At 33.7% G+C, this 15,344-nt stretch overlaps 1 protein-coding gene across 1 annotated transcript; it reads right to left on the bottom strand.

Moving 5' to 3' along the window:
* Positions 1 to 1,648: 1,648 nt before the first annotated feature.
* LOC121261903 (protein NIM1-INTERACTING 1-like) lies at positions 1,649 to 2,491 on the bottom strand. The gene has a single exon (XM_041164314.1). The coding sequence runs from the start codon at positions 2,213 to 2,215 to the stop codon at positions 1,829 to 1,831; it is 387 nt and encodes a 128-aa protein (XP_041020248.1). The 5' UTR covers positions 2,216 to 2,491; the 3' UTR covers positions 1,649 to 1,828.
* Between the last annotated feature and the right edge of the window lie 12,853 nt (positions 2,492 to 15,344).

The following is a 15,344-nucleotide window of genomic DNA, read 5'->3' as shown; positions in this document are numbered from 1 at the left end:
TAATGAGAGAGTCAAGTTCTTACCATAGAATAAAGTATGTGTGACAGGAGTACTTGAGTTTTCAGACGACGAAAATTATTATATGGGAATAGAATAGATTCGTTTTGACAAAAATTAATCATTTTCGTAAAAAATAATTAACAAAAAATAAATAGCTTTCTTATACTGATAGGCTTGCAATGGCATGAGATTGGCACAAAACGCTTGAATAAGATGGAACACTTGTGAACCAATCTTCTTTTACACATTTCAAAAAGAAAAAAAAAAAAAAGAGATATTTTACATTCAAGATAGAGCCTTTGCTTTATTAAGAAATTAAGTATAAAGTGATCATCTGTCAAGCCACCTTCGACGAGCTATCACACCGAGCGACGTGGAATATTCTAGAAATTGTATCAAAACACTACTCTAGTTGGGGTTATTACTGTGGTTTACGAATTTTTTTTTTATTTAATAATTAAAAAAGTATTCTTTAATAATATCGTAACGGTGGATGTAGAGACACTAGGCACTCTTCGTTAATATCGCATCACTCTAATCAACAAAACTTGAAAATCGTTTTATTGGTTGAATTCTCTTTGAAATGACTGCCATCAATGGATCTATCTAGATTTTTGCCCCATAATTCATGTCAAAGACTCAAAAGTACGCTTGACATAAAACTAAAACAGTTCCGGTTTGAATCATAAAATGTGGTGATGATACAAACAGTACTTCCAACTAATTAACACCTAGCACCACTCAAATTGTGCTCCACACAAGGAAAAAGAATGCTCAAACTCAAACAAAAAAACATTTGCAGGAAGCTCGTGGTCTCACTGCAACAGGCCAGCCAACTCAGGATTTTTGCAGAGAAATATTTTTTTTCTATTTTTTAAAGAGTAATAATAAACACACAATATTTTATACAATATTTTTCATAACACATGTTATAAAATAAGAATATTTTTATAAAATGATATTAGTTTTATAAAATATTTTACAAAAATATCCCTCCTTTTAAAATATTATTATAAAAAATATTGTATAAATTAATATGTGTTTATTATTTTTCTTTTTTAAAACTTTGCTCAAACATGGCAATATGTTCAGGATATGAAATGAGATACAAATTCTTATTTCATCTCGTTATTATAATTTTTTTAAACTTTCATCTAATATATAATAAGTAATTTAATTTTTTCAAATTTTAATTTAATTTTTTTAAATTTTTAAATAATAATAATATTTTAAACTTTTATCCAAATCGAAATTCTCAGGTCACTCTCAAATTCACGAAGTTCGAGGCAAACCCAATTCGCCATACCTCTCTCTGTCAGACATTATTGCATGCCCAATTTCATGCTGTCTTTAAAAGGTTCTTTACTGTACCTCTCTCTGGCTGATATCATTCTCCGATTTGCTGTCACGATTAATTAATACATTAAAGTTTGAACACAAGTTGACTTCGGTCTCTCTTGGTCGTTCCCTTCTTCTGAGTTGAAGTAGTACAAAATTTTGTGTTGATCTTTACTTCCTTATAATCTTTATTTTTCAGGCGGTGGACTAGTTTGTAACTTTTTTGAAAGCTATGGATTCCCAGTTTCCCATATCTGGCATTAATGCTATCATACCATATATTATTTAGGGCAAACAGGAGATAAAAATGTCAACAAATTCAACATATATATATATATATATATATATATATATATATATATAGCACAGATGGATTACGATGCACATGCACTACAAGTTTTGCTTTCTGATCGAAGCAATACATGAAAAACCTTAGTTCTTCAGCATGCATATATCATATGCACTGTAAACACTCCTTTATTTAACGCTGCTACAAAGAAAGGTTTAGGTCTAAACCATGATTACCATCTTCTGATCTATCTTGATCTTCTTCTTCGTTTCCTTTAGTAGCACTTTTAGAAGGACCTGGTTGTTGGGTGGCACCAGGAGTAGTACTCTGAGAGGACTTATCATCCTGTATGAAATCTTCGGGTTGAAACGTAGGATTCCAGACTGTGATTCCCTTGATCTCTTTCTCAACCCTAGTCTTCTCTTCTTTCTGATCTTTTGATTCATTGAAACCAGTACTACTCCTCAAACGATCTCTCACCTCGCGTGTGCTTCTAATCAAATCAAAGAACTTCTCTATCTTCTTCTCTTCATCATCTTCTCCCTCTTCACTTTCCAATATCTTCCTCTTCTTTCGTTCTCCTTCCATATTTCGAATCGCGTTTCAGAAGGAGGAGAAGATCAAGAAATGGAGTCTATAATAGATTTTGCTACCCAATATGCTTATTTCTGTGATGAACAAAATATCAGAGAGAGAGAGAGAGAGTGAGATTTTCTTTTAAAAAACTAAAGAAGAAGACTGTTTGCTTTTTTTTCTTGCACACCAACTGCCTGATTATTAGAGAGAGAGAAAGAAAGAGAGAGACAGCAGATACAATATAGAGAGTATGTTTTGTCCTCCATGTCTTGCTGGGTTGGATGCATGGACCATAAATAAATAGCTAGGGGAGAGATCATCCAGAGTGGGGTGGTGTTTGGTTTGTGTAGACTACTCAAATTTCATGAATTAAAACCGCGTAAACTGATCACACCATCGTTATGCAGTACTCACCATGACCATATATTAATTGTCAATCATTCAAAAGTCTTAATTTTAATGTATAAAAATCATTGTATGCATCACTTACTCACTGCCCATAACGTAATCATATTCTTTCCACCTACGACCATGTGAGTATGGTGTGACGCCAGCACCATGACATGATCATATAGATGTATATATGGCATCTTGCTGTAGACTTGGTTCCTTGATGACAACTTTAGGTCATGATTGGACCACCAGCATGCAGCCAGCTGCCCTCTACATTTTTTTTTTACACCATTAATTCTTCATCCGAATAATGGGGTATGGATAATTTCGATGCTACTTGTTTTTTTCTTTTTCCATCTACTTGATCTCATGTCTAACGAGATCGCCTTTGGCAATTCAATTAGATATTCTCATATTATTTTATTAATATTTATAAATTATTCACTATTAATTTACTATTATTTATAAATTATTTTAATATATTTATAAATTAATCTGAGTTAATACGCTTGCCATCTAAACATATCCCTTAAATTCAAGAGTGTTGCATTTATAAATAAAAAATTTACTATGCATTAATCACTATTTACTTTCAAACTCCACACCTATAATTTTTTCATACGATATAAGTATATTTTTCATAGAATATGAGGGTATTTTTTATTTGACATATATAAAATGTGAGATGATGAATAGTAACAAATGAGAAGACTTTTTTTATAAATAATAAGCATTTGACTTCAATCTCCAACAAGCTGAAGTCAAGATATCAACTAAGCCTCTTGGAAGAGTCTCTTTTCGGACTGTAGGTTTGGATAGTGAAAAGTATTGAGAAGAGTTGTAAATAATAAAAAAAATATAATAATAAAATATTAAATAATAAACACTACCATTGTACTGTACAAAATTGACACCCAAGTGCAACGGTAGTGTTTGTGGAATTTATGGCTGTCAATCGGCCAGTCCGGAGGGCTGGTGGGTTTGAATTATTTTCAACTCAATTCCAATACACGGTTAAACATCTCGATCCAAATTTAACGGATATATATATATATATTATATATATATATATACACGCAAATTAATATTGATCCCTCCTTACTGATGACAAGATAAAAAATACAAGAAAATTATATAAAAGGTTTGAAATAAGTATTATATTTTTCGTTTAAAATTTAAATTTTAGTTGAAAAATACATGACATGTCAATCAAGTCACGTATTGAACCGTGACGTGAATAATCCAATTAAATAACATTTTTATTTTATTTTTTCTAATTGGATTATTGGATGCAAGCTCATCTGGCCCAATCCGTTTATTACGTTTTAGATAAGTAACTTAGTATCAGCTTCATGGGTCGCGTGTAATTATGATATTTGGAAATACATTGGTTTGAGCGCCAAAATGATAAAAAATAAAAAATAAAATTATCTGTACAAATTTAGTCAGTGCTCTTTTAAAAACACGTAAAACTTATAAAAAAAAAAAATTCTTGGTAGTAAATTTTCTTTTATTTTTAAATAGTTTATATAAGACTAGCATGTGTTAAACTGATATATAACATGAAAAATACTTTAATCACAAAAAATTATATAAAAATAAAATTTATAAATTGACATGGCTTAATGAAATACGTCATATTGTAAACTTATTTTTATATAAAGTAGATTTAACGCATCACATAAAATTATAACAGTTTATAAATTTATTTTTATGTAATCTCTTTGTAAGTAATAATTCTCATATATCATTCTTTCTATTTTTTTTATTTAAAAAAATTGAGTTTGGTACGTTTAGAATTTAAACTCATCTCAACTCATGTTAACTCATCATTATAATTTTTTCAAATCTCAATACAAAATGTAATAAATAATTTAATTTTTTTAAATTTTAAAATAATAATAATATTAAAAAATAATATTCTATCAATATTTTTTTAACTCAACTCAATTCAATTTAACTCAACATCTAAACGCAACCTGCTGTCCAATTTCAAGGATGCTCCGACTCAGTCTGAGCCACCATAAGTATAACGCGGAATATTGGTTTGACTCCAAACCAAAATGTACGTGGAGCTCTTCAAGTCAGGGTTGGGAGCCTAACCTTTATGTAGGCCTTACTAGTCATCATCTCTCAGTATAACCATTTTTCTTTTGCTTTCTTCCTTTTTCACTTAGCCATCAAAGTGAGTTCGACCAATTTGAAACTCAAAATGCCAGTGTAGGCCCCCAATTGATCAAAAGAAAGGAAAAAAAAAATAGATTAGATCTGAGGGACCCCAATGCACATGACTGTGATGGGAACCTAACACTATGCCCCAGTGTCAGCTATCAAATACGTACAAAATGCTGTACAAAAAACTAATATCATTACTGGGTCACGAATCATGATAGCCTCAGAAACGAATATAATCATCATGTATCTATCCCTTAATTAGTTTGGGACTAACTTTCTTAACTTGTCCCACAAGTACTACTCTCTCTCACTCTGTTTTTTTTTTTTTTTTTCAAACATGTTATTAGAAATTAATGTGTTGTTTATTTTTATATCTTATTTCATCTAATTATTACAATATTATTAAATTTTTATATAAAATAAAATAAATAATTCAATTTTTTTAAATATCAAAATAAAAATAATATTAAAAAAAATATTATTTTAACTTATCTGATTTGATCTGTAAAAATGCCCAACTCAACAGCCGAATGAAAAAGGTAACGGGAATGGAATCCGAGGATAGAGAGTAAAAAATAATATCACGGAAGAATATATATCAGCTGTAGAGGTACTATATATATTGTATGAGAAGTTGGATTTTTTATTTTTATTTTTTTTTCATTCTCTTTTTTAGTTAGTGGATGTTGATCATGAGGCTCGCCTAGCTATCGCATGTGCAAGAGTGATCAGGGCCAATAAGGTTGCATGCATGGCTACAACTATATATTAACGAGCGGGTCAGATGATACTGATATCGAATTCATTGAGTTTGTGAAAAACACGTTGGATGCATGTCGTGTCATAGCTAGGGGACCATGCAGTGACGTTGAGTGAGTGAGTCAAAGTGATGAAAAAGAAGAGATAAGAGAAAGGAAAAGAGACATTGGTGATGATGTGAAGTACCTTGTACTGTTAATTGGGAGGTCTGAGCTGAACGGTACTGGATATCCTTTCAAGAATCGACAGACCGATATATGTTGGAGCAAAGCGCGCAGGGAGATTTAAACAGATTGGCTGTGTATGCAGGTGCGTGCATGACGTGCAGAGCAATCGGTGTTGCCAGGTTACTTTCCAAAACAGTGGGTAGTTTTCAGAATTACAAGGGGCTGGGGAGAGGATGGAGTACTGGAACTTTGGTTTTCTGGTTCGAGGAAGAGGTACATACGTAAGACATTTGACTGAAATTAAAGGGAGTCCCTCCTCGGTCTTTGTGTTTGTGTGTGTGGGGGGGGGGGGGTTGCCAATGCCTAGCCAGGATTTTGACTCACGTCTCTTGTTTTTAAAATACATCGTATCTCATCTTATTTTATTTTACTTTATTATTATAATTTTTTCAAATTTTTTTATAAAATAAAATAAATAATTCAATTTTTTCAAATTTTAAAATAAAAATAATATTAAAAAATATATTTTAATAATATTTTATTTAATATTTTAACTTTAATCAAGTCTCGTCTCATCTCACCTCCAAAAACAAACTAACTTTCGGTGCGTACAAACTCTCATCTTTATCAAATAATCATTCATGCCACAATTCATTAAGTTCTGAAATCACATATAAATATTTTATGGAAACAAATGCTTTGAAAATGACACTATTGTCTCGAAAAAAGATAAATGATTTTTACTAGAATAGACAAATTTTATATAATTTTTTGTAAAAAATTTTCCCCCAACCTTCAAAAAAAAATATAAAAAATTTTATTTTTTTATTAATGTGATTATTTTTTTTATAAAATATTTTTATAAAATTTATCTATTTAAGATTTGTAGTTAGTACTACTCTTCTAATTGGTTTTTGATGTTATTTAAGAAACATGAACTCAGACTCTCTCTAAATTACACCAACTTTTTCTAAATCCGCTTCTCTCAATTGGATAAATTTGAACAGTGAGATGAGAATTTTTTATTTTAGATAAAAGTTTAAAATTATATTTTTTAATATTATTATTATTTTAAAATTTGAAAAAATTAAACTTTTTATAATATTTTGTATATAAATATGAAAAAGTTGTAATAATAAGATATATAAAATTATAATTTTATATCTCTTCCCATTTGTCAAATCTATCGAATCCTCCTTCTCTTCCTCCCCATTCACTCCCACCCAAGTTTCTGATTTGGCGTGTTTTTCTCTTTTAGAATTGAAAATTGTTGAGTTATTGCTTTCTCGCCACCTCCGAACTACACGCACTATATCATCGATTCTCAAGCTGCCACCGAGGAAGAAGAAGCGATATCGCAAAATGGTGGAAAAAAAATCAAAAAATCAGGCACTTCTAGAATCGATCTTTTGCTTACTAAAAATGTAGGATATATATTGGCAGTTTACGTTGTGCTATGATAGCCCCGTACGTAATTTTTTAATGACGACATTCCAGCTAGCTACTAAACTTCATCCATCTAGCAAACTTAAGGTTATGTTCAAATTCAATTCATGTTAAATTAATCATTAATAGGATTTATTACTTTTCTAATTTTTCATAAAAAAGTTAAATCCATTTCAGTAAGATTTATAAAAAATAAAATATTAATATTCACAACTCAACTCAAAATCGAAACGTAGCATACCAATAAACTTTTGGTCATGCAGAAGAATGTAGAAATTGGTGTACTAAGGTAGTAGATCACTTTAAAAATTTGATCAGTATTGATCACACTACAAGAAAAAGCCATTAATGCGGCCAAATAAAATTGCGGAGAGCTAAAATTGGACGGGCTTGCAGAATTGTCATTGTAATCGTGTTTTTCTTATGGAGAGCGAGAGAATCACCGCTAAAAAGACTATTTGCGATGAAAATTGGTCATTGCAAATACAATAGACTGACATAGCATGTTATTGGTCTTTCACGGCGACGTTTTGGCTATATTTGTGGCGATGAGAAATCGCCGCAAAATGTCATGATAAAATCCTTTCGCAGATCCCCTTTCTTTCTTCTTCCCCCTCTTTTCTTTTCGCGCGATACTCACTCTCTATTCTCTGAGTTTGCTGCTGCCCTTCCCAAGCCGTGCTTGCTGCAGTGCCATCACCACCTCGCCGAGGAGGTGAGTATCTCAATCCTCCGTTTGTTTCTTTCTCTATCTTCTTCTCAGTGTGTGCGCATTTCCCTCTCTCTCTCTCTCTCTCTCTCTCTCTCTCTCTCTCCCCGTCCGTTTCTCCCACTCTCTACAAATCGCCCTGATTATCTCTCTCTCTCTCTTTCTCTCGGTTCCATCGTCTTATGTGGGAGATCTCGACCGGAGCGTGGACGAGGGGCTGCCGCTCAATGAATGGGTCTATGTTTTTCATATTTTTCCCCTCCCGTTTTAGGTATATGTATTGCAAGCATTTCATCTGAGCATAGTGCTATTGTCTTCATCTCTGTTTGCTTTGATTTCGTAGATTTGGAGTTCCTGTGTATTGTTTGGGTAAATAGACGCTCTTTGGGAACTCAATTGTGACAATCCAGGTCTAAACGGAAGCTTCTTTGTTCCCTCTCTATAAGCGTCTCCAGGTTCTTGCTGATCACAGGCATCGACTTTGTTAGTAAGGTTTTGCTATATTTTTTTTTCCTATATGTTTCTGAATTCCTCATAGTTGTTTGTAGTTATATCATGATTGATCCTTTTATGGAGGTTTTTTTATTTTTTTTTATTTTTTTTATTCAAGTAAAATATGGGTTCGAAATATTTTTCTACATCTCTCAAGTTTCTGTTTTTTTTTTTTCTTTAAACATTTTGCTCTTTGAATGGTCTTTAACAGATTGCTTGGATCTGAATAGAATCTGGCTCCAATAGAGAGTTTTAGAGTCATATTCTGTTTTAGAGTTTTCATATTCTGTTTTAGAGTCTTTAACAAATTGTTTGTTTTCTCTTGTAATTCGTATATAATTTTGATGATCTTGAGTCTTTTAATCTCTTGTTTTCACTTTTGTTTGGTATAATTTGTTTTCTCTCAGACTTGTTCATCCAAGAATCATAAACAAGAGGGACAACTAAGAAAGCATGCAGAGCAGATACTTGAGGCATCAACTAATGCAGAGCCAAATTCTACTTGATGTTTGCATCTTCAACTTGGATTTTGATTTTTTTCCTTGAAATATAAAATTAGTGCATGGCTTGGATTTTGATGAATACGGTTTTATGCATTTATATTTTGTTGGGGGATAATTGTTTTTTGTGGTGAATCCTAATTCGCCGTAGATTTTTTTTAATGTTCATCATTATTTGTGGCGAAGACTACTCGCCGAAAATAGTTGTTCTCGGAGAACTATGCTAGCAGCAAAAATTAAAGCCCTCGCTTGAAAAGTATTATTTCCGACGAATGGGTTTTGTGGAAAGGGATAATTCATATGACGAAATCCAAAGCTCACTGTAATTGATAAACTAAGATGATTTATTCTTGGCTAATTTGCCGTGAACGAATTTCGGACGGGTGAAGTATTTTGTAGCGAAACATATGCTTTTTGCAGCGAATACTACTTACCGCAAAAAGCCAGATTTTTTGTTGTGTCATGATTTTGCATGCCAATGTGCCATGCAATAGAACTACGGCAATAGGTCGGTCTTGTACTTGATAAGTCGCAGGCTAGCTTTGATGAAAAGAGCAAAATTATCTATTTTCAATTCTCTTGTATAAGATTTATAATGTGTTAGTCGCATCTTTCTCTTTAACAAAATGTAGCCATTTAAGTAGAGAGATGCTCGCCAACTTTGCCAATTCAACTTTACCTCAGTCTGCTCCATCCACCATAGCACTCAGTTTTGACATGATCCTCTGTCTATTGTCATAACCTCCATTAAGCAGCCGGTGGTATGTTGATCTACCGAGAAAACCATCCATTTTGTCCCCACGGTTTTGTTTGCAAGCATTTTTTAGCTCGATGGTTAGTTTGAATATTATTCGAACTTAGCCATAGAGTTGTTCATCCAATCCAGATCCGAGGATATTGAATCCAGATCCAAATATTTAAAAAGGGGCAGATATCTGTCCGGATATAAGTATGTTCAACCGGATCCAGATTCGGAAATATCAGATCCAGATTAAGATATTTAAAAGCAGGCAGATATCCGACCGGATAAATCAAGTTAAAATCTGGGTGGATATCCGAAATTAAAACCCGGAGATATCCGGGTTTATTACTCAGATTTTTTTGTGGTATTTTTTTTTTAAATCTTCAATACATCCCAATTTTTTATTTTATTTTATATTTTTCAATAAACCCAAAGTTTTTGCTTTTTTTTTTTTTTTAGTCTTTTCAACACTTTTTAAAAGGCTTTTTTTTTATAGGCCTTTATGTTTATTATTTTTTAGATAATGAATATCTATATATCTATTTTTTTTAGCTTTTTATTGCCCATTCAAAATTTTTGTAAAACAAAATAAATAATAATAGACATAAACACAATATACTACATATTACATTGTTTACATCGCAATGCAAAACATCAATTTTACAATGAACAAATCTATGAGTTTCTTATCACAATAATTTATAACCATGAGTACAACCATCTTCAAATCTCCTACGCTGTTGATCTCAGAGAATTTCAATCACATTTAAAAGAATTTTGAGCACTTCACAAAAAAAACAAAGTCAGTGACAGTTAAAGTTGAAATGCAATAAAAAATCAGAGACTTATGAACAAGCAAAGTTGTTGTAGCATTAAACAAAAAAAAGAAAAGTCACATCCTCAGAAAAATGTGATTGCATGATGTAGCATTATAACAGACTTACTTCACTTTTACCTTTATGTGAATAAGTGTGCCAACAACAATTTTTCTTTTTTTTCTTTTTTTTTTTAAAGTTAAGTGTGCTAACAGAAAATTATGTCATGTGGCATCTGGTACTTCAATTTTGCTAAATTCAAGGACGCTTTTAATGAAAAATAAAATAAAATGTGATTTGTCAACAATCTTATGGAAAACTTATGTTCTAGCACGCATTGAATTAACAGTCATTGATCTGGCACTTTTTGAATCCAGATCAATTAGTTTCCTTCATCAGTTGTAACTTTCAATCATTGCTTGATTATTTAAGTTATCCACAACAGACTAACATTCATTCCAAAAATAGAGAAGTTAGCAAAGATAATCTATGTTTGAGAAATTATACTTCGATAAAGGGATTTTGAGAATTTCTGATACAGAGCTAGGGAAAACAGGGCATGTATAAGGAGTTCATTCCATCTTCTTGGTTCAGCCATAATTAGTTTGGAAACTCTTGGATTTGGAAAGGACTCCTAAACAAAGAGAATTCATACAAAATAGTACATACATCCAAGTTGACAATGGCCTCTCAATTAGAGCCTGCGCAAAATGACATAAATGAAACTCAAAACACACACAAACACACAATCAACCTTGCAATTGGATGACAATATATTAAGCTTAACTTCTTATCAAGTTGGTTTCACCAATCTTGTCATGAATGTTAAAGAGGACAAAAACAATAATTCAAAGCGAATTGCAATAGAATCCATCAACGAAAAATTTCCTTTAGGCAATCAATCATTCCCCCAAATTGAAATACAAAAAAGTTTCGAGGGTGTGTCTTTTCTCTCTCTCAACGATGAGAGTCTTTTTCTTGCCGTAAGTGCAAGTCCTTTCTTTCTCTATTTCTTCATCCTGGATTTGGTTTTTACCATTATCATCCTTGTAAAATAACTTGAGTGATAAGTAGAGAGGAATACGAAACAGAGGATGATGGAATTGTTCCAGTTCTTGAACTGATATTTTTCCAATGAGATAAAACATTATACACGGATACCTCTTTATAGAGTATTAGTACAACAGAATAGCTATCTTCTAGATATTACAAAATTTAAATAACAACAAGAAGATCATTACTAGATAAAACTAATCAACAGAATATCTTTTCAAAATTTAGAGAATAGCAGAATCTGGATTGGTTGTCCTCCTAATTCTCCTCCTTATTTTCCTCCAGTTGATAGCTACGGTTTGGTTTGTTATTGAGCTCTACAATTTCCTCTATAGGCCCCCTCAATCTGAAGGGTAGTGCTCGAACATTCATATTGGTCAATATGGTTTGAAACTTGCGAGGAGACACCGGCTTTGTTAATGAATCAGCAAGTTGATCTTTACTTGATATAAACTGAACAATAAGCTGCTTTCTTTGAACTTGATCACGTACATAATGGAAATCAATCTCAATGTGCTTTGTACGGGCATGAAATAGAGGATTGGCAGCCAAGTATGTGGCTCCAATATTGTCACACCACAACACAGGTGGTGTTGGAATTTTAAGGCCAATTTCATATAAAACCAATTGCAGCCATTGTAGTTCTGAAGCTGTATTTGCAAGGGACTTATATTCAGCTTCGGTACTACTACGGGCAACTATGAATTGTTGATTGCACCTCCAGGAAATAAGATTGTTGCCCATAAAAATGCAATATGCACCTACTGACCGACGATCATCTCGATTAGCTGCCCAGTCAGAATCTGAAAATGCTTGAAGTGCGAAATTAGATGACTTGCTGAAGAACAAACTCGTTGATATGGTATGTTTTAGATAACGTAAAATCCTTTTCACAGCCTGCCAATGTGATTCCAACGAGTTATGCATAAATTTACTTACTTTGTGTATTGAAAAAGCAAGATCAGGTTTGTGAAAGCTAAATATTGTAGGCTTCCAACAACTTGTCTATAGAGAAGAGGATCTGAAAATTTAGCACCCTCAGTTGCAGAAAGTTGACAACTAGTTGACATGGGACTTGTGCAAGGCTTGGCTTCTGCCATGTGAGTGCGTTGTAGAAGATCTGCCACATACTTACGTTGAGTTAAATACATACCTTCTCTTGAGCGCAAAACTTCTACCCCCAAAAAATAGCTAAGATCACCAAGTTCTTTAACTGCAAAGTCCGAGTGCAACCTGCAAAGATGATGAGGATATTGTGGATGAAAGTAACCCTGGGGTTGTGCCATATATACTTCTTCTTCCAGTTCTCCATGCAAAAAAGCATTTTGGACATCAATTTGCTTAACCTGCCAGTTAAAAGAGACAACCATGGACATGACAATACGAATTGTAGCATGCTTGACAACAGGGCTAAAGGTTTCATGAAAATCAACACCTTCTTGCTGATGAAAACCTTTGGCAACCAACCTTACCTTGTAGTGCTCTATGGTACCATTGGCAAGCCTTTTAATTTTATATATCCAGTGGCAGCCGACAATGTTGGCTTTTGGAGGTGGTGCAACTAATGACCATGTTCCATTACGTAAAAGGGCATCAAACTCATTATTCATGGCTGCACGCCAGTGTGGTGATTTTACTGCATCACTATAACATGATGGTTCTACACCAGTAGATTCAAGAGAGCTAAGTAATGCTTTCGGAAGTGGGTACCTCACAAAGTCATCAGAGATGGATTTTGGCTTGAAAATATTGCTTTTTGATCTGGTTACCATGGTATGCTTGCTGGTGTTTTGTTGTGGAGCAGTAGGATCCGAAGTTTGCTGAGGTACAGCTTCTGGTATGCGTGGAGAGAGAGATGGAGCAGCAGCAATGATAACTAGTTGGGAGGTAGAATCAGTAGGCCTGACAGTTGCTTCTTCATCGATTCCTGCAAAGTGAGATACTAGAGGCACAACAAGATTATTTTCAAGTGGTAAGGTCGCGGATTGCATATCAGAAATGCTGGCAGGAGATGGTATGTTGAGATTTAAAGGCAAGTTTACATGTGTGTTAGAAGATGATGTTATAGGTGGTGAGGGTGATGAAATTTTCTGATAAGGAAACAAATGTTCATCAAAGACGACATGACGAGAGATATAAACACGACCAGTTGATAAGTCAAGACACTTGTACCCATGGTGATTAGCACTATAGCCAATGAAAACACATGATTTGCTTTGGAAATCCAATTTATATTTGTTATATGGTCTAAGATTAGGCCAACATGCACAGCCGAAGACTCGTAAAAAAGAAAAATCAGGGACTCGTTTATAGACCTTTTGATAAGGAGACAAATTGTGGAGAGTGGGTGTGGGTAGACGATTAATTAAATAAGTTACAGTATAAAAGGCATCTTCCTAGTAATTTAGAGGTAAATTCGAATGTGATAACATACTAAGTCCTATCTCCACAATTTGTCTATGCCTTCGTTCAATGGAGCCCATTTATTAGTGAGTGTGAGGACAGGCTATACGATGTGCAATTCCATTTTTTTAAAAATAATTATGTAGCCTACGATACTCACCACCCCAATCAGATTGTATGGCCTTTATTTTACGTTCAAAATGTTTTTCCACATAACATTGAAATTGAAGAAAAACACCCTCAACATCAGACTTTAATTTATTGGAAAGAACCATAAATATTTTGAAAAATTATCTAGAAAGCTAACATAGTACCGAGCACTTGTAGTTGAGGCTACAGAAGCCGGACCCCATACTTCTGTAAAAATTAAGTCTAAGGGAGCATGAGAAACATAAGTAGACTTGCTAAACGGCAAAGCATGGCTCTTGGCTAATTGGCAATCGGAGCACACAACGTGCCTCTTTATTTTATCAACTGGAAGCTTATGGAAGGACAGAACACGTTGAACAACTTGAGGAGCAGCATGGCCAAGTCGACAATGCCACTGATCAAAGGAAACACGAATACTTGAAAGGGCTTGAGGATGAACGTTGGTTTTAGAAAAATGGTATAAACCATTACTGACTTGGCCGCGATGAAGGACGTTCGCCGAGTAATCCTTCACAAGAAAATATTTGTCATGAAACTCGAAATAGACATTATTATCAATACAGAATTTTTGAACTAAAAGTAAATTTTTTCTGAATTTGAGGGACCAAGAGGACTTGATTTAAAACAAAGGAATGAGAGGATGTATTAAGAGTTGATTTGCCAGTTTTAGAGATACGCAAACCTTGACCATTGCCAACCTGAAGTTGGTCTGTACCATCATAGTCATCACTTTGTAGGTTCAGATTGGCCATATCTTGTGTGATATGGTGAGTGGCACCTGTGTCCGCATGCCAATCATTCTCCCAGCCGCTATTATTAGCTGCAACCAAGGTTTGTTTATTCTGAGATCGAGGAGATCCTGATAGGTGAGATCGAAACGATGGTAGCACTTGCGAGCGGAATGACTAGGTTTTCCACAAATTTGACACACAACTGGAGAAGAATTATTTGTGTCATTGCGATTATAGGAAGAAGTACCCACTCCCCGAGAATTATTATAGCGGCCTATACCAAGAGAATTACTTCGCCCCCTATTAATGAAGTGTGGCGATTGTCTCTGAACAACATTTGCTTCAGCAAGTGGTGTAGGAGTAGAAAGATGATGACGGTTGAGATGAGATTCAGTAACAATGAGTAGAGAATATACCTCTTCAAGTGTGACATGGTCAGTACGAGCATAGACAGAGGACACGAAGCTGTCATATTCGTGCCCAAGGCCAGCAAGAACATAAGAAATGACGTCGTCACACTTGAGAGGTTGACCAGCCATAACAAGTTCATCAGCTAATTTTTTGATGTATAGAAAATAATCACTGGCAAATTGACTACCTTTCTTG

The sequence above is a fragment of the Juglans microcarpa x Juglans regia genome, chromosome 4S (assembly GCF_004785595.1).
Source record: "Juglans microcarpa x Juglans regia isolate MS1-56 chromosome 4S, Jm3101_v1.0, whole genome shotgun sequence".
NCBI classification, from domain to species: Eukaryota; Viridiplantae; Streptophyta; class Magnoliopsida; order Fagales; family Juglandaceae; genus Juglans; species Juglans microcarpa x Juglans regia.
Note: the sequence above shows the minus strand (reverse complement) of the source record. Positions and strands in the feature narration are given on the sequence as shown.